The 24,992-nt window shown below is 45.8% G+C and overlaps 1 protein-coding gene across 1 annotated transcript; it reads left to right on the forward strand.

Moving 5' to 3' along the window:
• Positions 1–6: 6 nt before the first annotated feature.
• On the forward strand, positions 7–23,535 carry LOC148047650 (uncharacterized). The gene is made up of 2 exons (XM_087711761.1): positions 7–3,592; positions 20,915–23,535. The coding sequence occupies exons 1-2, from the start codon at positions 376–378 to the stop codon at positions 21,445–21,447; spliced, it is 3,750 nt and encodes a 1,249-aa protein (XP_087567887.1). The 5' UTR covers positions 7–375; the 3' UTR covers positions 21,448–23,535.
• Positions 23,536–24,992: the final 1,457 nt, after the last annotated feature.

Raw genomic sequence — 24,992 nt, forward strand, 5'->3', positions numbered from 1 at the left:
GAGAAAGCAGAGTATGCAAAACTCAAGCATACGTTACATGAAAAGTCAAGGGAGATTATTTTTCCATTGAGCAAAGGAGGGAAATATCTCGAAGTCAGTGGGAAGAAAAAGGTGAATTGGAAAGCCATGCAGGGCAGACAGTGTTGCAGGCCTCGCTCTGGGAGGAAGAAAATCACCACTAAATCAAAGTACCATTAAACAAGGTATCATCTATATTTTTGATCTCCTCAAGAACATGAGTTGTGAAAAAGCTCCATAGACGTGCCTGTTGTGGGAAAGATACAACTTGCAACTCATAGCTGATTATGCCTGAGAGGATCCAGACTGGAGAAAAGCCATACAAGTGCTCCCATTGCGGTAAATGCTTTAGCGAGCATGGCAACATGGACTCACACCAAAGAGAAACCTTTTGAATGTCCTGATTGTGGGAAAAGCTTCAGCAAGAATTCCAACTTGGTGACACACCAGAGGACTCACACAGGAGAGAAACCATTTGAATGTCCTGATTGTGGGAAACGTTTCAGTACCAAATACAGTCTGGTGATACACCAGAGCATTCACACAGGAGAGAAACCCTTTGAGTGTCCTGATTGTGGGAAACATTTCAGTATCAAATCCAGTCTGGTGACACACCAGAGGACTCACACAGGAGAGAAACCCTTTGAGTGTCCTGATTGTGGGAAAAGTTTCAGTATGAAATCCAGTCTGGTGACACACCAGAGCATTCACACAGGAGAGAAACACTTTGAGTGTCCTGATTGTGGGAAACGTTTCAGTACCAAACCCAGTCTGGTGACACACCAGAGGACTCACACAGGAGAGAAACCCTTTGAGTGTCCTGATTGTGGGAAAAGTTTCAGTACCAATTCCAGTCTGGTGACACACCAGAGGACTCACACAGGAGAGAAACCCTTTGAATGTCATGATTGTGGGAAACGTTTCAGTACCAAATTCAGGCTGGTGACACACCAGAGATTTCACACAGGAGACAAACTCTTTGAATGTCAGGATTGTGGGAAATGTTTCAGTACCAAATTCAGTCTGGTGACACACCAGAGGACTCACACAGGAGAGAAACCCTTTGAGTGTCCTGATTGTGGTAAAAGTTTTACTCACAATTTCACCCTGGAGAAACACCAGAGGACTCACACAGGAGAGAAACCCTTTAAATGTTCTGATTGTGGGAAAGGTTTCAGTACCAATTTCAGCCTGGTGATACACAGGAGGACTCACACAGGAGAGAAACCCTTTAAATGTCCTGATTGTGGGAAAAGCTTCACTAACAATTCTAACCTGGTGGTACACAGGAGGAGTCACACAGGAGAGAAGCCCTTTGAGTGTCCTGATTGTGGGAAAAGTTTTAGTCGGATTTCCAGCCTGGTGACACACCAAAGGACTCACACAGGAGAGAAACCCTTTGAGTGTCCTGATTGTGGGAAAAGTTTCAATACCAATTCCAGTCTGGTTGGACACCAGAAGGTTCACACAGGAAAGAAACCCTTTGAATATCCTGATTGTGGTAAAAGTTTTAGTCACTATTCCAGCATGGTGACACACCAAAGGACTCACACAGGAGAGAAACCCTTTGAGTGTCCTGATTGTGGGAAACGTTTCAGTATCAATTCCAGTCTGGTGACACACCAGAGGACTCACACAGGAGAGAAACCCTTTGAGTGTCCTGATTGTGGGAAATGTTTCAGTACCAAAGCCAGTCTGGTGACACACCAGAGGACTCACACAGGAGAGAAACCCTTTGAGTGTCCTGATTGTGGGAAAAGTTTCAGTATGAAATCCAGTCTGGTGACACACCAGAGCATTCACACAGGAGAGAAACCCTTTGAGTGTCCTGATTGTGGGAAACATTTCAGTACCAAACCCAGTCTGGTGACACACCAGAGGACTCACACAGGAGAGAAACCTTTTGAGTGTCCTGATTGTGGGAAAAGTTTCAGTACCAATTCCAGTCTGGTGACACACCAGAGGACTCACACAGGAGAGAAACCCTTTGAATGTCCGCATTGTGGGAAAAGTTTCAGTATGAAATCCAGTCTGGTGACACACCAGAGCATTCACACAGGAGAGAAACCCTTTGAGTGTCCTGATTGTGGGAAATGTTTCAGTACCAAATTCAGGCTGGTGACACACCAGAGGACTCACACAGGAGAGAAACCCTTTGAGTGTCCTGATTGTGGGAAAAGTTTCAGTACCAATTCCAGTCTGGTGACACACCAGAGGACTCACACAGGAGAGAAATCCTTTGAATATCCTGATTGTGGGAAAAGTTTCAGTACCAATTCCAGTCTGGTGACACACCAGAGGACTCACACAGGAGAGAAACCTTTTGAATATCCTGATTGTGGTAAAAGTTTTAGTCACTATTCCAGCATGGTGACACACCAAAGTACTCACACAGGAGAGAAACCCTTTGAGTGTCCTGATTGTGGGAAAAGTTTCGATACCAATTACAGTCTGGTTAGACACCAGAGGGTTCACACAGGAGAGAAACCCTTTGAGTGTCCTGTTTGTGGGAAATGTTTCAACACCAATTCCATGCTGGTGACACACCAGAGGGTTCACACAGGAGAGAAACCCTTTGAGTGTCCTGATTGTGGGAAAAGTTTCAATACCAATTACAGTTTGGTTAGACACCAGAGGGTTCACACAGGAGAGAAACCCTTTGAGTGTCCTGATTGTGGTAAAAGTTTTAGTGACAATTCTGCCCTGTTGAAACACCAAAGGACTCACACAGGAGAGAAACCCTTTGAGTGTCCTGATTGTGGTAAAAGTTTTAGTGACAATTCCGCCCTGGTGAAACACCAAAGGACTCACACAGGAGAGAAACCCTTTAAGTGTCCTGATTGTGGGAAAAGTTTCAATACCAATTCCATGCTGGTGACACACCAGAGGGTTCACACAGGAGAGAAACCCTTTGAGTGTCCTGATTGTGGGAAAAGTTTCAATACCAATTCCAGTCTGGTTAGACACCAGAGGGTTCACACAGGAGAGAAACCCTTTGAGTGTCCTGATTGTGGGAAAAGTTTTAGTGACAATTCTAACCTGGTGATACACCAGAGGACTCACACAGGAGAGAAACCCTTTGAGTGTCCTGATTGTGGGAAAAGTTTCAGTTGGAATTCCATCCTGGTGAGACACCAGATGACTCACAAAGGAGAGAAACCCTTTGAATGTCCTGAATGTGGGAAATGTTTCTGTGATAAATCCAAACTGGTTAGACACCAGAGAACTCACAGTGGAGAGAAACCATTTGAATGTCCTGATTGTGGGAACTCTTTTAGTCAGAGAGGCATCCTGGTGAGACACCAGAGGACTCACACAGGAGAGAAACCCTTTGAGTGTCCTGATTGTGGTAAAAGTTTTAGTCATAATTTCACCCTGGTGAAACACCAGAGGACTCACACAGGAGAGAAACCTTTTAAATGTTCTGATTGTGGGGAAAGTTTTAGTCAGTTTTCCAGCCTGGTGTCACACAAGAGAACTCACACAGGAGAGAAACCCTTTGAGTGTCCTGATTGTGGGAAAAGCTTCAGTACCAATTCCAACCTTTTGATGCACCGGAGTACTCACACAGGGGGTTATGAGTGTCCAGACCGTGGTGGAGATCTCATACTAGGGTTAACCTTATAAATTATGTCCTTATACACAGAGGGGAGAAACCATTTGATTGCCCTGAGTGTGACCTTTGCTTTAGAAAACATTCCACCCGTACACTTTCAGCATAAGAAGTTGCTGAATTGTTATTATTTTTGTAGAAATTCTGTAATTATGCAAAAATCTTTTTTGGAGTGTTATATGCATTCTTATGGTGATAGATGATAGAAATGCCAAATACAGGTTGCAGTGAACCAGAGTTGTGTGATTCTCTTCTATGTCCTTTTGACCAGCAAATTCAATATGGAAGCCAGATTAGCTTAACAACCACGTAACTAATAACAGCAATGATTCACTTAGCTGTAGCAAGAAAAGTGGTTAAAATGGAGCAAAACTTACTTAACAAATGTCTCACTTAGCAAGTGAAATTTTGGGGTCAATTGTTGCAAATCAAGGACTGCCTGTATTTACACAAAGTATCAGAGTTGGACATTACATGTTTTCTAGTCCAAACCCTCCTGTTCAAGGCAGGGGACCCGGTTCCATTTCACACAGTCTCTTCTTGAAAACCTCCAGTCGACTTCTGTGGGCAAATCCGGTCCTTTAATCTTGCTGAATCTCTTGGGATCATTTCATCAATGAACATCCCCCCCCCCCTTGCTCTAAAGTTAAGATCAAAAAGTATGAGTGTACTGTAAGGAGTACTGTATTTTTTGGAGGATAAGACACACCTTTTTCCCTGAAAAAAGAGGCTGAAAATCTGGGTGCATCCTATACACTCAATTCAGCACTTTTTGCCTCCCGAAATCCCACCCCCATCACCAAAATGGCCATGCAAAGCCTTTAGGAGGCTTATAGAGTCATCCTGGGGCCTGGGGAGGGCAGAAATGAGCGAAAAATGGGCCATTTTTTTGCTCAAATTTGCCCCCCCCATCCCCCAGGAACACTTTATAAGCCTTCTAAAGGCCTTTTTTGACAAAAAATGGGCCCATTTTTTGCTTGTTTTGTGGGGGGGGGCACTCCCCAGGAGCACTCTACAAGCCTCCTAAAGACTATACATCCCCTTTTTTTGAGAAGAACCGAGCCAGTTTTCATGAAAAATGGGTTGTTTTTGGGAGGTCTGCAGAGTGCAAAAACTTTTTTTTAAAAATTTGCCTCTTCAAAATCTTGGTGCGTCTTATGCTCCAAAAAATACGGTAAATACACACGCACAAATGCAGACGCACGCATGCACACGCCCACACCCACCAGAGTATGAAATATTTTGGGAAATATTAAAAAGAGGCAGAATAGTATATTTCCACAAAGGAGAAATGGAGGGGAAAAAAATCTTTAACAAAGGCAGAAAACGGCTTGGAGAACAGGTCTACTAACCCCATTTCACTGCTCTCAGGGAGCTCAATGATAAAATCCATAGCAGTCTCTTCCCAGGGCCGGAGCAGGTCTGCCATTTGTTGCAGTAGCCCGGGAGGTCCCCCTGGTCTTTATTTCCTGCCCACACACATTGCACAGCTTTTAGCATAGTCCTCAACTTCTTTTTTTCATTTTTGCCACCTGAATTGTCTCCTGGCCAGGTGCAGGGTTTCTAAGTAGCCAAAATGCCCTACCTGTTTGGAGTCATGGCTCTGCTGGAGAACTTGAAGCCGCAAGATGGCAGGCACATACAGCGTTGAGCCTTTCCAGGCAAGTCCATCTTTTAGTGCCTCTTTGTACCATGTGTCAGCAAACAGCTCACTTTTTAACTTATCAGTCATTTTCCCCCCCCCCCCCTGCTTGTAGCTCCATCCCGTCTAGCTTGATCACGGATCATGACTTGAGAAGTTGTTTGGGGAGGAGAATTAGGGCGTGAACAACTTCTCTTTTGCTGTCTTATTGTGGCTTGCATGACAGGGACCTACCAGGAGGTTCTCCCCACCCCAGGGATGTATTTTAGGTCAAAGTTGAACCTTTTGAAGTACTGCAACCAGTGAACCTGTTTACCTGGTGAGCCTTTGTGGGGTTTTAGTGCTTCTAGGTGTTTGTGGTGGATCCACACCTCAAATAGAACTTCCATGCATACCACATTAATACTCCTAAAGTCCATACACAATCTCATCGACACATCTTTCTTTTCCTTAAAGAGGATGGGGCAGCTACCCGGAACTTAGCAGGTTGGATGGACCCTTGGGCTAGATTGGTGTCAATGTACTCCCTTAATTCAGTCATCTCTTTTGGGGGCATGGAGTACATCTTGGTTTAGGTAGTTTAGCCCCTGGTATGAATTCTATGGCGCAGTGGATGAGGTGAGAGTGCATTGCATTCTTCCTTACTAAACGTTTCTGCTAGTTCCTGATATTCCTTGGGAATTGTGGGCTTTCTGGGTGTGGCTCTGTGGTGGTGGCTTTTTTTGCCACTTGGTGACTTTTCTACATTTTCCCCCTCTGCATTGGGGGGGGGTATCCCCAGCTTTATTTTTTGATAGCTGTCCTCCCAGGAGATGGTGGGGCACCATTTCTTTAGCCATGCCAGTCCAAGGATGATCGACTCAGGCATTTTTGTAGCCACTACAAATCGATCAGTTCCCAGTTGCGGCCCATTTACAAGCATATTGACTCGGTGATCAGAGTGGCACTACCAGTCTCGATTTTATAGTGAAGGGACGGATTGAGTGACTCACCATCGGGTCATCCTTGCTACTGTCAGTGCTGTCATTGGCCATCAGTGGCGATGTTCCTTTTGCCAGAGTTTCCCCCTCTCTTTGCGGGAGATGGGAGACCTCGATGGCTTGGTTGGCTATCCTCCCCTCTTCTGCCAACCTCCATGGTGGCTTCTTATGCTTTGCCGGTCCAGGAATGTTTGGCTGGGGGGACACCAGTGTCAGGCACTCTAACACATGGTGACCTTGCTGCCCACATCGAAAGTACTTGATCGGGACCATTAAGGTCCTCCAGGGTGGCGGAAAGTGTGTCACCTGGAAAGTTCTCTTGCGTTTTCTCTCTGACATTTCTTTGTGGTGCGGGTGGGCTTCAAGGTCCATGGCCACAACCATTGAGTACCAGTCATGGATGCAGTCAGGGACTCCCTAGAAGATGCTGGCTGGGAAGTTCCCAGAAGACGACCTAATTAATTTACGAGCCTCCAGACAAAGTTCAAAAGAAATCCAATCATTTATTAGGATTGACATTCTGGCATGGACTCCTGTAGAGCCGAAACTGCATTTGCTTAATTGTGTTTGAAGTTTACCCCCTGCATCTCCTTCTTTCTGTCCTGCGTCGTAATTCATATTCTCCAACTAGGCTGTAGACATGAGATCTGACTCCGGCCAAAGGCATGCATGGAATTTCCCCTTCCATGCCAGCCTGATAATAGTCATGGCAATGCTTCAGAAGTTGACATCCGGCTCCCCTCACTTCCCGAAAGCGACCTGTGTGACAAAGACAATTTGAGTACAGGTATATAACTTAGGGATGTATCCCTGCCGCAGGCTTGCTTGGATTTTCTGCATGGAATTTTGCTATGAGGCGATCAGCCTGGATATTTCTACTTTTCACCCAAGATGTCTCCGATAATGGGTAGCCCTTCCACTTGATTAAGTATTGGAGTTGTCTCCTGTGCCACCTTGAATCGAGGATTCGTTGAACTTCATAATGGGTTTGGCTCCCTATGACCATAGGGCCCGGGTGCTCCTGGAGTAGTGGTCTCAGAGTGGATCCGATCACAGGTTTTAAGAGGCTACTATGAAACGCTGGGTGTATCTTCCCCAACAATCAAGGTAGTTTCAATTGCACTGTGACTGGGTTGATGATCTTTACTATAGGGAATGGTCCCATAAACTTCGGCCCCAGTTTCTTGCTAGGCAGTTTTAATCTCAAATATTTTGTGGAGAGGTAAACCTTCTCTCCCACCCAGAATGGCCATTGCGGAACTTGGTGTTTGTCTGCTTGTTTCTTATAGGTTTGTGCCGCTTTAGCCAGTGCCTTTTTGACATTTTCCCAGGTTGATTTCAGCATCGACATCCAATCAGTCAAGCTGACTGAGGAGGGGGGATCCCTTGGATACTCAGGCATTGGGCCGAAGTCCATACCGCTCACTATTTTGAACGGTGTGAGTCCCGTGCTACTGTGAACAGCATTATTGTACGCGACCTCAGCAAAAGTTAAAAGGTCTGCCCAATTGGACTGCTAATAGTTCACGTAACACCTCAGGTACTGCTCTATCATGGTGTTCAGTCTCTCTGCTACCCCATTGGTGCTCGGATGAAAAGCTGAACTAAGACCCTGAGATGACCCAATGGACTGCAAGAACTCCCTCCAGAACTTAGCCATGAACTGGACCCCTCTGTCTGAGATAATTCTTCGAGGTACTCCATGCAGTTGGTAGATATGCTTCATGAACAGTTTAGCCAGCTTGTGAGCCAAGGGTAGTCCTCTATAAGGTATGAAGTGTGCCTGTTTGGAGAAGAGACCTATTACAGTCCAAATCACCGTGTTTCCCCCACTTTTGGCAACTCTACTATAAAGTCCATTGCTATCTCCTCCCATGGCCTCGTTGTTTCTGCTACTGTTTGCAGCAGTCCAGGGGGGTTTCCTGGTCATCTCTTCATTGTGCAGACGGTGCAACTTTTCACATAACTATCCACATCTTTCTTTATGCTTGGCCAGCAGAATTGCCTCCAGGCTAAGTGTAAAGTCTTTAGGAACCCAAAGTGGCCTGCCGGTTTGGCATCATGACTCCTCTGGAGAACTAGGGTATGTAGGGATTCTGGGACTTAGAGTTTTGTCCCCTTCCATTCAAGGTCATCTCCTTTCATCAAGATGTGTTGGTTGTTTTGGTACTAGGGGTCTGCTAGCAGTTCAGTTTTGAGTCTCGTAGTTAGGTTGGTTGCGGGTTGGTCTTGCTGGTCACGGCATTGCCGCCTGATGGTTACTTGGGCAGCTGTTTGAGTAGAGGAAATGATGGTGTCCACTACATGCTCCCGTTCTCATTTGTACTGAGGCATGCAGGAGAGGGTGCTAGCTAGAAAGTTCCTCCTGCCTGGAATGTGCTTTAAAACAAAATCAAAAGGGTTGAAGTATTGAGCCCATGGGACTTGTTTGGGTGATAGCTTCTGTGGGGTCCTAAGCACCTCTAGATTTTTGTGGTCAGTCCAGACGGTTTCTGGCCCCCTTCCAACAGGTGTCTCCAGGTTAGCAGTGCCCATCTCACTGTAAAAGCCTCCTTGTCCCATGCGACCCATTGTCTCTCTGTGTCTGTGAGCTTGCGGGAGGTGTAGGCTCAGGGTTGTAAGTTTCTTTGGTTGTTTCTTTGGAGTAGCACTCCCACTGCCATGTCGCTGGCATCTACCTGGATCACGAAAGGTTGCTTCAGCACTGGCTCCTTTGCAAAAATTTCTTTTAGTGTCTCGAACGCCTCTTGGCAGATTAGGTCCCATGGTAGGGGTTGTCCCGGACGAGGTTTCGTTCCTGGGCTCCCTATCTTCAGGAGGTCTGCCAGGGGTTTGGCAATCTTCCCAAAGGAGCGGATGAATTGCCTGTAGAAGTTTGCGAAACCTAGGAAACTTTGTAGTTGTCTGGGTGTGCGAGGGGGTTGCCAGCCTAAGACGATTTGCACTTTGGCACATCTCTATTCCCTCATTTGACACTCGGTAACCCAGGTAGTCTAACCATGCACGGTGGAATTCACATTTTGATACCTTGACGTACAGGTTGGCTGCCAGAAGTTTTTTCAGTACTTGGCGGACCAGGGGTACGTGGTCATTCATGGTCTCAGTGTAGATAAGGATGTTATCTAGGTAGATGAGGACCCCATTGTAGAGGTGCTCATGCAACACCTCGTTTATCAATTGCATGAATATCGCTGGGGCCCCCTGCAGTCCCAAAGGCATCACTTTGAATTGAAAGCTGCCTAGGGGGCAGTTGAACGCTGTTTTCCACTCAACTCCCTCTCTGATATGTACTCAGTAATATGCTTCTCTGATGTCTAGTTTGGTGAAGACTTTACCCTTGGCCAGATGAGACAGCATGTCCTTCATGAGGGGGAGTAGGTATAGGTTGTGTACGGACACCCCATTTATCCCTCGAAATTCAACACACAATCTCATGGTTCCATCTTTTTTCAATGAATCCCGTTGCTAGGTTTTTGTCTATGTATTTGCGCATCTCTTGCATTTCCGGGGGCGTCATGGCATACAGTTTGGGCCTGGGCAGTTTTGCCCCGGGGATGATTTTGATGGCACAGTCTGTCTCCTGGCGGGGGAGGCAGAACATCGCACTCGGCCTCACTGAATACTTCTCCGAGGTCCTGATATTCTATTGGAATCAGTTTGGCCTCTGGGATTTTGTCAGATGTGGTTGCCAGTTGTTCTCGTGGGCTCTCTTGGGGGTTTCCAGCGTGAGTGGTGTTTTTGCTTGCTGGTGTGGGAGGGGTTGGGGGCCCTTGATCTCCTAACTCTCTGGGTACCCCCTTGCTACCAGATGGTTGGTCCCCACTTGTTTAGCCAGGAAAGTCCCAGTATGACTGTGTCTGTCATGTTGGGGGCTATTATGAATCGAATTACTTCCCAGTGATCCCCTAGTTCTAGCCTCACTGATTCAGTTAGGTGGGTGGCATAGGCTCCTCCCATTAGGGACTCGTCGACCTGCTCGAACCAGATTGGGTGGGCCAGTTTTTTTGCTCTGATCCCCAATTTCAGGACTGTGGTTAGGTCGATCAAGGACCTTGTGCAGCCTGAGTCTATTAGGGCTTGAAAATTCCCCTGGCTTCCTGTTTTGGGGCTCTGAGGTGTATTGGAAAAAGGAAAGGGTGAATTGATTCACTCACCATTGGGTCATTTTCTCCCTCGTCCTCGCTGTTGTATGTTTCGGGCGACTGGTTGTCGTTGCCTGGGGTTCTACCACTTTCGCCGGGGTGATGGTGGAAGGGGCGTCTGCAGCCTGGAGGGCTTTCCCAAACCTGTTGGTGGTCCATTTGGGGTCTCATTCTGGTCGTGCCTTGCGTGGTGGGTCTGGCCTTGGTTTTGGGGCTGGGGTTGGGCATGCAGCTGCCATGTGGCCCATCCTCCTGCATCTGTAGCATTTTAGCGGAATTCAAGGGTGGGCTGGTCTCCGGGCCTGCTGTGGTGCTGTGGTTCCCTGCTGGCTGGGTGGTTTCAGGTTGGGTTGACCACTCTATTGTGTGTCCAGTTGCTTTCTCATTTCATTGGTGCACAGCCCGCTGTCGACTTTTGCTACTCAGAACCACTCAGAGAGTTGATTTGGGATGTCGCAGTATGCAGTTATCTGGGCAATTTGCTTGTCCAGGCTTGTTCTGAAAAAATACACCAGCAGCCGCTCTGGTAAAGTGGGTAGCCTTCCTATGACCCTCCTAAATGCACGGATGTGCTCTCTGATGGAGCGGCCTCTCTGCTTTAGGTTGCTGAGTTCCTCTTCCGCATATGAGTCCTCCTCCACCTCCTCAAATCTGGCCTCTAGTAGTTGCAGGAAGTCATCTATGTCTTGCAGTTGGGGGACTCTCCTCTTGTGGAGGACGGCTAGCCATTCCTTTGCTTCTCCCTCTAGACCCTCTGCGATGGAATTCACCATGGTTCTGGGGGATGGGTAGAAGTGCCCATAGCGTTCTAGGTGGATATCAGCTGAATCAAGGAATAGGGCTATCTGAGTCTCCGTCAAACTTTCCCATGAATTGGGATGGGTCATTCAGCCCTAATCCCCCAGCCTCCTGTCGCCCTTGGTATGCTTGCGCCTGATATGGCTGGTCATCTTCTTCACCCCTAGTTCGGAGAGAGGGAGAGGATTGCCTGCTCTTGGCAGCCTGCCTGCTGCGTGGGAGAGGCACTGGTTGCCGTTTTGGGCTCTTTCTCCTATCAGGAGGGGGAGGGGGGCTGCACTCCAGTCTGCATCTCTTCCCCCCAACAGGATCAGATGTCCCTCCCCTCTCTTTTGGGCAGCATGATGGCCCCTCATCAGCAAGGGTGGCCTGGTCAAGACCCTCCTTCAGTTGCTCTATTGCACTCCCTAGGGATTCCATCAGCCTGGCTTGTTTCCAGTCCCACCCCAGTCCATCCTTGCCACCTTGCTTGAGACCCTTCCCTGTATCTGGGGACTACCGCAAGGGAATTCCAGCTCAGCTGCTTTAGGGGTTGATTTTCAAAAGTACTCATCTTTTCTTGCTTCTGTTGCTGGGAAAGACATCGCTGCTTGGCATTGCTGCATACCTCTAGCTGTAATCAGTCTTGTTCTCCAGCCTCCTGTTGCCTGATTTTCCCTCCAAGCACCCCAAATATTGGGAGAGTGCTCGGAGAGCCTGGGATTCAGGAAACCCGGAAATCATAATAGATTTTTTAAAAGTCAGTTTTGGCCCTCTGTGAAGTTCCCAGAAGACGACCTAATCATTTATGAGCCTCCAGACAAAGTTCAAAAGAAATCCAATCATTTATTAGGATCGACATTCTGGCGTGGACTCCTGTGGAGCCAAAATTGCTTTCGCTTAATTGCGTTTGAACTTTACCCCCTGTATCTCCTCCCTTCTGTCCTGCATCATAATTCATATTCTCCAACTAGGCTGTAGACATGAGACCTGACTCTGGCCGAAGGCATGCATGGAATTTCCCCTTTCATGCCAGCCTGATAATAGTCATGGCAACGCTTTAGAAGTTGACACTGGCATTGCGCAGCTCCTGGTCCAGACCGTCCTTGAAGTAGTGGACCAGGAAGTGTTTGGGCCAGTACCGCAAGCCTCCAAAACTCCACAACATACTCTTTAGCTGGGTGGCTCTTTTTCTTAATCACCTTCATCTCCGCTTCTGCTTCATGACTGTGGGCCGAGTCCACAAATCTCAACCTTAGTTCCTGCAGGAAGTCATCTATGTCTTCGAGCTCTGGGGCCCCCTTGTCATGGAGCTGGGTCACCCACTTTGCTTCTTCACCCTCTAGGTTATCGACCGTGCTGAGGGTGGTGATGGCTGCAGACTGAAACCAGAGATTTCTGGTTTTGTAGGGCTGAGAGGAAAAGGGGAATTATGAAAACAGGCCCATTTTTTGTAAAAAAAAAAAAAAAAAAAGTGGGAAGCATTCATAGCCTTTAGGAGGCTTATAGAGTAAAGTGATCAGATTTTAAGATGGGTAAAGCGGGACACCATTGACCGGGGGGGGAGGAGGGGGCTCGGAGTACCTGAGCTGTTTAAAAAAAAAAAGAGGGCTGTAAACCCATGAAGCGTTAACCCTGCTGCCGCTGCCGCCTCCTCCGCCGTGCTTTTGAGGAACCTGGGGCCTTTTTTTTCCTGCTCCCGTCCCCTCCGCCGCCTTCCTACTGGCTCCCGTGGCCTCATGGCTCCTCAAAAGCATGGCAGCAGCGGCGGCAGCGGCAGGGGTATCGCTTCATGGTGCTTTTATTTACAGCCCTCTCTTTACAGCCCTCTCTGGAAAAAAACCTTTCAAAAGCCACCCCCATCGCCAGCCTCTCCCAACCGGATCCCCGCCTGCCTCCCCTCGGCTCACCCAGACCAGGTTGCTGACAGCGGCTTGCACGGCATGGCTGCAGAGAGAGCGGCGCCCGAGAGAAGTGGGCCAAAAAAAAAAAAAACCTTGTGACAGCTGAGCCGCTTTGCCCGGAACCAAGCCTCCTCCTCGCCGCGCTGCCACTGCTGGAAAGTCCCTCCTGCTCGAGGCCGCCGGACAGCTGTCACAAAAACAGGAATTAACCGAAGTACCCTGCAAAAATATTCATGGTTCAAATATATGAAGATTTTGATGGCTAGGGAATGCTTTCCTATGCCGAGGATGGGGCTAGACTGGATGACCTCAGAGGTCCCTCCTCATTCAGGGATTCTATGCAAGGCAACTGCACACAGGGATAGCTTTATTTTATTGATTGAATTTATCCACTTTGCACACACCCCTCTGTCTATTCCAAAATACACGGGACTTCCTGCCATGGGAATCGGAGCATTTTTTTGAACGGGATTTGCAAGTGCCAGTAGGGTAGGAATTCCTCTCCTCGCCACCCCAGCCTTGTCCAGGTGACGAGCAGACCACCTTCCCGTGACGACGATGATGATGATGATGATGGAAGAATTTCATCTCCATGGTGACGTCCGAGGGAAAAGCAGGAGAGACTGGTCTTCACCCATGGGAGAGAAACACGGGATTCTAACACCTCTGTTTCCCACGGAGTGGATTCCGTCTCTCTCCAGGGAAGATAAAAAAAATGGCAGCAGAGAGGTGGCTATGGCAGTGATAGCCGAGTCTCTGCTGCTCCAGGAGGTCTTCTGCTCGTCAATTCCCACAACTCCCTTGGAGAGGCAGGGGTCTGGATCCAGCACACTCCATGAAGCAGGACCGTGTGCGACAGCTGGAAGTGTTTATCCTTGGGGTCTAAACACAGTAAAGAGGGTTTGCAAAGGTTGTGGGAACCCAAGTAGTTAAAGGGACAGCTAGCTCTCCTGGAGGCAAGGGTGTGGGGAGAAGAGGGTCCTTTAAAGCAGGGGTCAACAACCTTTTGGACCTCAGGGACCACTAAATTCATACTTTAAAATCCCGCGGACCACTAATATGATTTTTTTAAAAAGATAAATAGTGCAAATAATAAAATAAAAAATGCAAATCATTTTTCTGCGGACCACCAAAATTTTCTCACAGACCACCAGTGGTCCACCACGGACCACTGGTTGGGGAGCATAAAGCAGAATCTGCTGAGGGGAAGGAGGGAGACGGTTCCTAAATAGAATGCCCCCTTTAAAAAAAGTAAGTTTTTTTTTAATGACTCAATGCAGCCAAGTTCATTATATGGCATCACGCAAGCCTTGTCACATCTTATTATGCCATCATCGCTAAATCTCTTTAGAAAGTCTACACGAATATAGTTTGCAAATCCCCCTATTGCTCCTTTTCCAGGACTCCTGATGCTGGCAGGTAGACTGCCCTTGCCCACAGAAGATCAAGAGGAGAAAATTGGATAAAGCACAAATTTCTAACTTGCCTCTTTTTGGGGGGGGAGGGGGGGCGTCAAGGCTGCCCAGGAAGACCAGCAGAATAATAATTTTAAAAAAGAGATAGACTTAGTACGATAAATAGAGAAATGTGTAGAGAAATGTAAAGAATGAAGAGGGATGGATGGATGAAAATGGGGGAGGATGGATGAGTTTTTAAGAGTCTGGGGCTGCAAAACGGGGGTTATTAATCTCTCTCTGTGTGTGTGTGTGTCCTAGCCTTCATTCCTGCTCACTTCACACTGGATGCACAAAAAGAGCAGTCAAAATGTGTGTGTGTGCGTATACGATTTTTACCAGCAACAAAAGGGGAATTGCTAGCAGGGTCTTTTATTTGCAGCTGTTAAGTGCTCGGTTACAGCAATTACGAGATCTCAGGAGGAATGGGGGAACCTGGGGAGGTGGCGTGGGGGAGGGAGGGGAATCTCCCCAGCTCGGCTTTGACCGATCCTGCGGGGGCTGGTTGAGCCAACTCCAATATTAACCCCCCATCTTAAAACCCAGCTTCCCTTTTGCCACTCCCTACCTAGGCTACCCGGTCCCACCGTGCCAGGCTTCCTCCTGAGCAAACACACCTCCGATCCCAGCCCCAGGATAGCTGCCGCCCACAACAGCTGCAACTGGGGCTGGGATCGGAGATCACAAGGTAGGAAAGGGATAGATTAAAAAAATAAGAGGGGATCATATGCCCCCCCCCCACTCCCAACCCCATCCAACAGAAGGAGACGAGAGAAGAGTAGCGGAGAGAAGGAAATCTCCATCCCCCTGCCTCTTCCAAATTATACACATAGACACTGCCCTCCCCATCCTGCAGCCCCAATTCCAGCCGCACCAATTCAAGCTCCCAGATCTCTCTCTTTTTTTCTCCACTCATCCCCCCCCTCAACCAAACAAACGAGCAAAGGAAATACAAGAAAAGCAGCTTTTAAAAAAATAAATAAATAAATGAAATCCAAGGCGTGGGAGGAAAATCCCTCTTTCCCCTAATTCCCACCCCCCCCATCCCACCTCACGATCCATTTGGGGTGGATTTCTTTATTTGCAATAAATCCTGGGTCCCCCCCTTTTTTTTAAACGAAGGAAAATGACAGATCTCCCCCCTCCCGCCGCCCCCCCTCGCCAAAAGGAGACCAGAGAAAAGCAATCAGATTGAAAGGAAGGGAGATATGATCGTGTTTGGAAGAGTCTCCTCCTCGCCGCGATGCCACCGCTGGAAAGCCCCCCCCCTGGCCTGAGGCCGCCGTATAGCTGTTGCAAAAACGTGCAGGAGGGGAGGGAGCCTTGCCCCTCATCGGGCGCTGCGAGCAAGCCGAGCGGAGGGAGGGAAACCACTGCCCTCTAAGGCCACATCGGGAACGACACTTCAGAGAAATAAAAACTTTTTTTTAACGGCGTCCTTTTCAAAATTGATGATTCGGCGTCTTTTCTTTCTTTTGGAAAATCGGGACTTTTTAAACATGCCGTGGGACACGGGACAAATTTTTAAAAATCGTGACTGTCCTGCCAAAAGCGGGACGTCTGGTCACCTTATTATTGAGTGCTCCTGAGGGCTTGGGGGGGGGAAATAAGCAAAAAAGGCCCGTTTTTGCTCATTTTTCCTCTCTCCAGCCCCCAGCAGCACTCTGGAAGCCTCCTAAAGACTATGCATGGCCATTTTTGCAAAAGGGGTGGGGTTTCCAGAGGCTGTATTCAGTGTATGACGCACCCAGATTTTCACCCTCTTTTTTGAGGGGAAAAAAGTGCTTCTTATACTTTGAAAAATACGGTAGTTGGTCTCCCAAAGGCCGGCAATGATTTGGGGGTTTTAATCTTGTTTAGTAAATGTAATTAATCCTAGGCAAAAAGCCTAGAATAAAATATAAGCATCTTCAAGATAAAAGAGTGCAAGGTGGAATGGGCCTACTGGAATGGAAAGCATATCATCAAGCAGCAACAACAATGTGGATAAAGGAGTGGGTAATGTTAACCAACAAAAGAATCCTAACGATAGAGGGCCACGACTTGCAATGGGGGTGGCACAATTACTTATGGTGTGAGGGAAACAAAGTCCACAATTATTTTAAAAGACACCATTTAAGAGGGGTACTGATTAAGGATTGGCTGGAAATTAGAAGCAAATTCTATATCCAACTACCCAAATGGATATCCCCGACGGAAGCCCTGATATACCCAAATCTGATAAATTTTGACAAAAATGTTATTTACAAACAACTGTTAGATGACCAAAATAGACTAAATTCCAGGGAAAATTTGGCTGAAATGGAAATAAATATTGATTGGTGGCCATATTTTCAAATACAAAGCAAGGAGGGAAGGAAGGATGGAAGGAGAGAAGGAGAGAAGAAAGGAGGGAAGGAAGGAGGGAAGGAAGGAGGGAAGGAAGGAGAGAAGGAGGGAAGGAAGGAGGGAATGTAGGAGAGAAGGAAGGGGGGAAGGAAGGAGGAAAGGAAGGAGGGAAGGAGAGAAGGAGAGAAGAAAGGAGGGAGGGAAGGGGGAAGGAGGGAGGGAAGGAAGGAGAGTAGGAGAGAAGAAACGAGGGAAGGAAAGAGGGAGGGAGGGAAGAAGAAGTAGGACCGTTGTAAGATAAGATGGATTTATGGGATGGTCAGGACAATTTCAACTGTAGGGAAAAAAATTGTTATAAGTACATATTATTAATAATAGTTATGAGTTCATATAATTGTGAATGTATATATGAAATTGATAAAATAATTTTTTTTAAAAAAAATAGTAATTAATCCTAGATGCTGACTTCCTTGGGGTTTTATTCCTGTCTTGAATGGATTACCAAATATGCATTTCTAAAAGTTGGCCCTTTGTTTCTCCTTGGGGCAGAGAGCTGAGGCTTTGAGAATCTTTCTTTATAAACATGTTTCTCCTTTAGGGAAAATATAATATTCTGCCTTTTTAATATTTCCTAACATATTTCATTCTTCTAAAGGGGGGGGGTGCTAACTTTCTTCAATTGGAAACAATATGGAACTGATAATGCCACTGCTGTCTTCTGTGATTTTTTTAACCTCTGTGGGAAGGGAACTTCACCAAGACAGTGTTCCATTAGGAAGACCAGTACAGCCCATAACCAAACTGGAAGTCACTAGAATAACAAAGCCAGGATACATTAACAAACCTCCTGAGAATAATTACCAGGATATCAGGACAATTAGAAATAGCTGCAGAGTACAAAATAATACAAAATACCTAGGAAGTGCAGGAAGAAGTTACCGTTAAGAGAGGAAAAGGTCAGAGTGACAACAAAGACTGATTAGCTCAGGGCAAAGATGTAAAAATAGGAAATACAGTAGAAGACACTAGAGCTCATCCCTGCCCCATGGGAAGTATTTTAGGGCAGAGGAATAACAAAACGCAAGATAGGGACACAAATAATAGTACAAAGAAAACAAAAGGACATCAAGGAGGAAAATGGTATTAAAAATATACACTTATTGTTTGACGGGGTCAGCTCAACTAGGAATGCTGATCTACATCACTGTCAGTCTTGCTTTCCTGAAATAATAAAGACAACCTGTTTTCAAATGCAGCTTGCTTCGATCCTAAATTCATTCACTCAGCCAGTGACGCTCTCCCAGCCGGGAAATCCGAACCCGCAGAGGAAACTTTTTCCATTTAACACCATCTTCAAAAAAAGAGGGAAAAAACAAATCCAGGAACTTACAGACAGATCAGCCTGACATTAATACCTGGTAACATCTTGGAAAACATATCCAGACAATAAATCTCTGAACACCTAGAAGGAAACAAAATTATAACCAGTAATCAGCAGGGTTGATTTAAAACATTATGCCAAACAAACCTTATTTAATTGTTTGACAAAATGACTAATTAGTGGACCAGCAAAATGCTGTGGATATCATATACTTAGATTTCAGTAAAGCATTTGATAATGTAGATCACAACCTACAGTAGTGGCCAAAATTATGGAAACCTTTTGGGAAAAGTGTATTTTTGAGGTTTGATGGCTAATAACATTTTTTGGGGTTATGGTTTTTATTTTATGGTTAATACCATAAAATTATATATCAATGAAAAGATATTTTAATCAAAAATGTACTGCAATAACTTTTATGAAGGATTTTCTATTAGAATAGCAGTTATAAAGAAGAAAAGTGAAACACGTAGAAAAAAGAGTGTAGTGGTGAAGGCACCAGGTTAGAGACAGAGAAACACTCAGTTCCAGTCCCACCTGAAGAGCAAAACCATCTGTTGAACTTTAGCCAGTCCTCTTAAGTTTAGGAAGCAGAAAAGGGGGGAAACCACTCCAAAAACCCTTTCCAGGGAAACTGCAAGGCCAGACATTACAGACTGACCCAAAGGCACTAAAAACAAAGCTAAATAGCGTCAGGTATCACTACTTCACGGGGCTCAGTTGCAAAGGTCGGTCGCTAGGAATCGAAAAAGCCCGGCTGCCATATAATCACTAAAACATCTTCCAAAACGCCTTGGTGGAGATTGGACAAGCATGTTTTCCCACCTCCTGTCGCTTGAGGGCGGTCAAGCAACACCTGTGCCTAGAAAGGCATCAATTCAGTAGTGTCAGCCGTGCTTCAGCTTTAAAAAAAAGAGTTTTCAACCATCGAGTACATCATTGCTAGAAAGAATGAGAGTAGAGAAGAAGCTCAGGGGAATTTCCTCTTGGATCGCTTATGGGAGGAAGGAGGTGTGCAGAGCGGCTTTTGTGCTCTTCCCAGGATCGAAGCAGCAGCTGGAGGGTGAGTGGAGGGCCGGTGGGAGGAGAGTCCTGGAGCAAGTCGGGCTGTTCGGTTCCCTCCACGGCCTGGAAGCAGAGAAGCAACTGGGCTGAAGCATCTCAGCTGCTGCTGCTGCAGGTTCCTTCCCTCCCCGAATTTAAGCCCACTGGGGCTGCAGCTGTGAAACTGGTGGCTGTGATTTTCCTTCTGGTGAAAAGATTGAAAAAGTCTCTTTTAGATTTAGGAGGATTCTTTGGGAATGGCTTCCCTCCAGAGGTTGTGGGTGCTCCCTTCACTGGAGGGTTTTAAGAGAGATTGGACAGCCAATTGTTCACAATCGAATGGGGTCTCCTGCCTGAACAGAGGATGGACTAGAAGACCTCCAAGGTTCCCCCAAACTCAATTATTCTGTTATGGACCTGATGTTTTCTGGGTAACAAGATCGGACTAGTGTTCCTCTGGTCTTTTCTGGGTTGTTTTGTTTTACTTCCATTTCTAACTAACAAGCACCGTGTTTCCTATTGGTGCTCCCCTCCCTGTATTCACCAGCTTCAACTGTGCTTAACACAGCACTTTTTTAAAAAAATGAACGTTTGGAATGTTTTTATTATTCAGCTGTATTCATTTATAAAATGTATTGGCCACAAACCTTACCATGACATAACTATGGAGAGGCTTAGAGACATAAAAGATACATACATATTAAAATACATTAAAGGTGTAGATGTAACTTGGCTCTGTCCTGTGACATCATGCTTCATGATTGGGTCGCTTAGTGACACAGATTCCAGGCCCAGCTGCAGTCAGTAAGTGAAGACTACTTCAATTGGGATGTCACCAAAGGGGTTGTGGAAAGTATTTACTCACCTTACTTTGAGCTCATGGCTTCAGCTGTTGCTTCAAATCTTGCAGAGGCTTTCAGCATCATTTCATCCATTAAAGCCCCCAAATCTATAAAGTTAGTGTCATGTAGATTGACAGGTGTGGCTCAGTAAAATAAAAGACAAGAGTCCAAGTGTGTCTGTTGAGAAGCCAATGCTTTTATTTATCTGAACAAAAACTTTCCAATGAAAGTTTCCATGGCCCCAGAAGCCTGTTGAGGCCTGAACTTCAGCCTTGCCATCTGAAAACATGAGCAATCATCAAATTCATTAAGTTCCCAATTAACATTAGTGCAGAAGGTTTGACTGTAACAATTTTAATTATTTTTTCAGGTTTGAAAGACATGGATTAAGAAAACGGCTTGAAACAAAACACCACCAAACAAGGGACCATCCATATTTTTGATCTCTTCAGGAATATGAGTTGTGGAAAAGCTCCTTAGCCATGCCAGTTGTGGGAAAGATACAACTTGCTAATCACAGTTGATTATGCATGAGAGGATCCAGACTGGAGAAAAGCCATACGAATACTCTGAATGTAGCAAAACCTTTGGTCACAACAACTCCGTTTTGTTTCATGGAAGGACCCACACAGGACAGAAGCCCTAAAAGTGCTCCCAATGCAATAAATGCTTTAGCAAGTATGGCAATGTGGACTCACACCAAGGAGAAACTGTTTGAATGTCCTGAATGCGGGAAATGTTTATGTGATAAATCCAGCCTGGTGAGACACCAGAGGACTCACACAGGAGAGAAACCCTTTAAATGTCCTGATTGTGGTAAAAGTTTTAGTCAGAATTCCATCCTGATGACACACCAGAGGACTCACACAGGAGAGAAACCCTTTCAATGTCCTGATTGTGGGAAAAGTTTCAGTTGGAATTCCAGCCTGATGAGACACCAGAGGACTCACACAGGAGAGAAACCCTTTGAATGTCCTGATTGTGGGAAAAGTTTCAGTAACAATTCCAACCTGGTGACACACCAGAGAACTCACACAGGAGAAAAACCCTTTGAATGTCCTCATTGCGGAAAAAGTTTCAGTCAGAATTCCAGCCTGGTGAAACACCAGAGAACTCACACAGGAGAGAAACCATATGAGTGTCCAGAATGTGGGAAAGATTTCACTATTAGGACTGGCCTTCTAAATCATATGCTTATACACATAGGGGAGAAACCATTTGAGTGCCCCGAATGTGGATGGTGCTTCAGGAGAAAATCCACCCTTATTGCACACAAGAAAATCCACATGAGGCCCCAAGTGATGAGTGTAGAAAAGGTTTGAATTTCATTTCTAAAGTCCCTCTCTAAATCCAACTGAGAAACTGACTATTTAATTTGACTACAAAGAATTTGCCTAATTTTTTGTAGGCAAATATGTAATGGTATTAAACGGGAAGGAGGAAGGAAAAAATGGCAACATGTTAAGTGTGATAATGCCTATCTTGTCATTAGCAGCAGAACTTGCTTGATATGGGTAGTTCTCGGGTTACAAATGTAGTGGATCCTGCCCTTTCCATCCGAAACTTGAGAAGTTGTGGGATTGAATCTTGTACATTGAACGACATCACTCCCTGCTTTCGCCCACACGTTCATTGTTTTCCTGGTTCAGATCAGCTTGACAAGGCATCTGGCGCCAATAAAGCAGCCCTGAGAGGCTGTACGCGACTTCTTAGGGTTGCTTTCTCATTGGCAAATCACTTGAGGATTGCGTTCCTGTAGGTTTTGGCAGCCCTTTGGAAAAAGCCTTTGCCTGTAGGAACAGGTACTTCGTAGGGACACACCCCACTCCTCCCAAGCTCAGTTGGTGCCAACAAAGGCAGTTTGGAAAGGGCTGCTGACACCCTATAGGAATGCAATCTTCCAGGGAGGAGCCAATGTCGCGACGAGATGGTTGTGTGGTCTCAATGATCTGAGACCATAGCCAATACTTTTGCCACTGGGTGGTCCAAATGGACCTAAACTGTCCTGAAGAGATGGTGAACAGGAAGAATTTCAGTATTTTTTTAAAGTTTTTTTTAAAGTTTTTTTTTAACTTTTGTATTATGTGTTTAATGTTGTACGCCGCCCTGAGTCCTTGTGAGAAGGGCGGCATATAAATCGAATAAACCTAAACCTAAGAATACGTCTTGCTGATCTCGGGGATATCACAAAATCCTCAAAAGAAACAAGAGAAGTTTTTAAGCCAGTGACAAATGCAATCTTCCAGCAGTCATTGGCAAGGAAACGGCAAATGGAGGGAAGGCCTGAAAGACTGAAGTCTTCCCTCCATTTGCAAACGTCCATGCCTCAATTCACAGAGAATAGATGTCTAAAGTGTGAGATTACTCAAGACTACTGACCTTGCGTGATCTCGCAGTACGTTAGGCCTCTGTCTTCTGTAATGCAGGCAAATAAAGCACAACAGAGAGATCTTTGCAAGGTAAGTCACTCTCCACAGGCAAAATGCCTGTGAAGACTCAGCTGGGGTTGGGAGAATAGGGGTGAATATAACAGAGCCTCTGCGGTCGTTCGTAAGGATGAACAACAGCCGTGGTGCTCCAGTATTCATAATTTCGGGATTTGTTTGTAAATGCTGGGGGGAAGGGGGGGGCTTATCGTGTAACTTTGAATATTTGCTAAGAGAACGCTTGTAACCCAAGGATTACCTGTATTTATATTTGTAGAAATTGTAAAAATCTTTTTGGAGTGGTCGCTGCCAAGGATTTAGGATCGAAGAGTTTCAATGGGTGAGAGACTAAAGGAAGCCAACTTCATTCGTGCTGGCCAGAGATGCTTCCAAGGGCACCCATGCTAAATGTCTTGTGCGTCTGTAACTTTGCATACACAGAAGTTTTCATTAGGTCAAAGAGAGGAAATCATGTAACCAGCAGGGCTAGAAAAGGGGGGCTTGGGAAGAGGAGATTATTGTCTATATATGCTGAGAGAAATGTTTCCAAAAGGCATTTCAAAGGGTTGGAAGAAAGATTGTTAATACAGATGTGCATGATAATACTTGCAACAGCAAAAACACCATTTGAAGCTTGATACACGCTGCACACTGGATTCCACAAAAGAATTGCCAGTCCACTGAGCAGCCCTGACCTAAAGCAGAACTGCAGCTTACATATCGTGGGTGTTCTACATTACAAAGATATAAAACGGGTAGGAATCAACTTGATGTTGGAATTTTTTTGATTATCTCATTTGAGAGACCTCATTATTCTAGGAGAGGAGTCGGTGCTAACTTTCTACACTACATATTTCTCCACTCCCGAGATTTCATTCCATTGGTGGTACATGCTTTAAAACTGGTTCTCCTTCATATTAGGGTTAACTTGTGATTTTGTATATATGTTCTTTTCTTGGAAACAATATGGAGCTGATAATGCCACTGCTGTCTTCTGTGATTTTTTTAACTTCCATACCTAGCAAAAAAACCATAGGATTTTGTAGTGGTGCACTATCCATTTATAATCCTGACACAACTGTGTTTAAACTAGGATTTTTTAAATAATAGCTATCAAGCACTTTTTGGGTTGTTCAGTTTTATAGACCATCCTTGCTTACCACATACTACTCAGCCTTCACAATTACACTGGTACTGAAAAAGTAGACTTACAAGTGTTTCTCAAAGTTGTGGCCATCACAGTTATTTGGGGGCAGCCCTGGCTTGCAATTACGATAGTTGCTGTGTCCCACAGTCATGGAATCGCCATTTGGAAGCTTCACAATTGGCCTCCAAGAAACAAAAATGACAGGAAGTTGTAAGTCACAGTCATGGTACATTGCACTGAACGGAACATGGTGATTTGCTCAATGACCACAGCTACAACAGATATTGTAAGTTGGCATGGTTATGTGTGTCGGTGTACTGTGAGAAGTAATCACAAACCCACCCACCCTGAGAATGAAATGTTTTGGGGAATATTAAAGAGAGGCAGAATATTATATTTACCCAAAGGAGAAATGGAGAAAAGTATCTTTAGAGATTTTGTGCCCATTAAGAAATCCAGGCCAGCCTATTCACAAAGAAAAAACCTTCAGCTCTAGTTGATGGGATTAAAATTTGCCTTCCCCCACCCAAATTCTAAGGACAGGATTTTTAAGGACCTTTTAGGATACAATGGATGGAAACTGATCAAAGAGAGATTCGAGGAATCGAAAAGGACCTGCTGCCATGGAATCGCTGAAAACATTTTCCAAACACCTTGATGGAGATTGGACAAGTGTGTGTTTCCATCTCCTGTCGCTAGATGGCGGTCAGGCAACATCTGTGCCTAGAAAGCCATCTACACCATCCTTTCGCTTAAAAAAGGAGTTTTAAACCATTGCTAGAAAGGATAGGAGGAGAGAAGCGCAGAGGAACTTCCTCTTCCGGATGACTTATGGGAAGAAGGAGGTGTGCAGGGTGGCTCTTCTGCTCTTCCCATGCTCGAAGCAGCAACTGGAAGGTGAGTGGAGGGCAGGTGGGAGGAGAGTCCTGGAGCAAGTCGGGCTGTTCAGTTCCCTCCACGGCCTGGAAGCAGAGAAGCAACTGGGCTGAAGCATCTCAGCTGCTGCTGCTGCAGGTTCCTTCCCTCCCCGAATTTAAGCCCACTGGTGCTGCAAGCTGTGAAACTGGTGGCTGCAATTTTCCTTCTGGTGGGAAGATTGAGAAAACCTTTTAAATTAGGGGACTGGAGACTAAAACATATGAAGAAGGGTTGCAGGAACTGGGTATGTCTAGTTTAATAGAAAGAAGGACAAGGGGAGACATGACAGCAGTCTTCCAATATCTTAGGGGTTGCCACAAAGAAGAGGGAGTTCAACTGTTTTGCAAGGCACCTGAGGGTAGAACAAGAAGCAATG

Source organism: Thamnophis sirtalis, unplaced genomic scaffold (assembly GCF_051295495.1).
Source record: "Thamnophis sirtalis isolate CommonGarterSnake01/CBP01778 unplaced genomic scaffold, rThaSir2_p1.2 scaffold_3, whole genome shotgun sequence".
NCBI classification, from domain to species: domain Eukaryota; kingdom Metazoa; phylum Chordata; class Lepidosauria; order Squamata; family Natricidae; genus Thamnophis; species Thamnophis sirtalis.

Coding starts and splice junctions, on each gene's coding strand:
- LOC148047650 (XM_087711761.1), top strand. CDS start 376: ATGGCAACATGGACTCACACCAAAGAGAAACCTTTTGAATGTCCTGAT. Junction 3,593..20,914: donor CCGGAGTACTCACACAGGGG/GTTATGAGTGTC, acceptor CTCACACAGGAG/AGAAACCCTTTAAATGTCCT.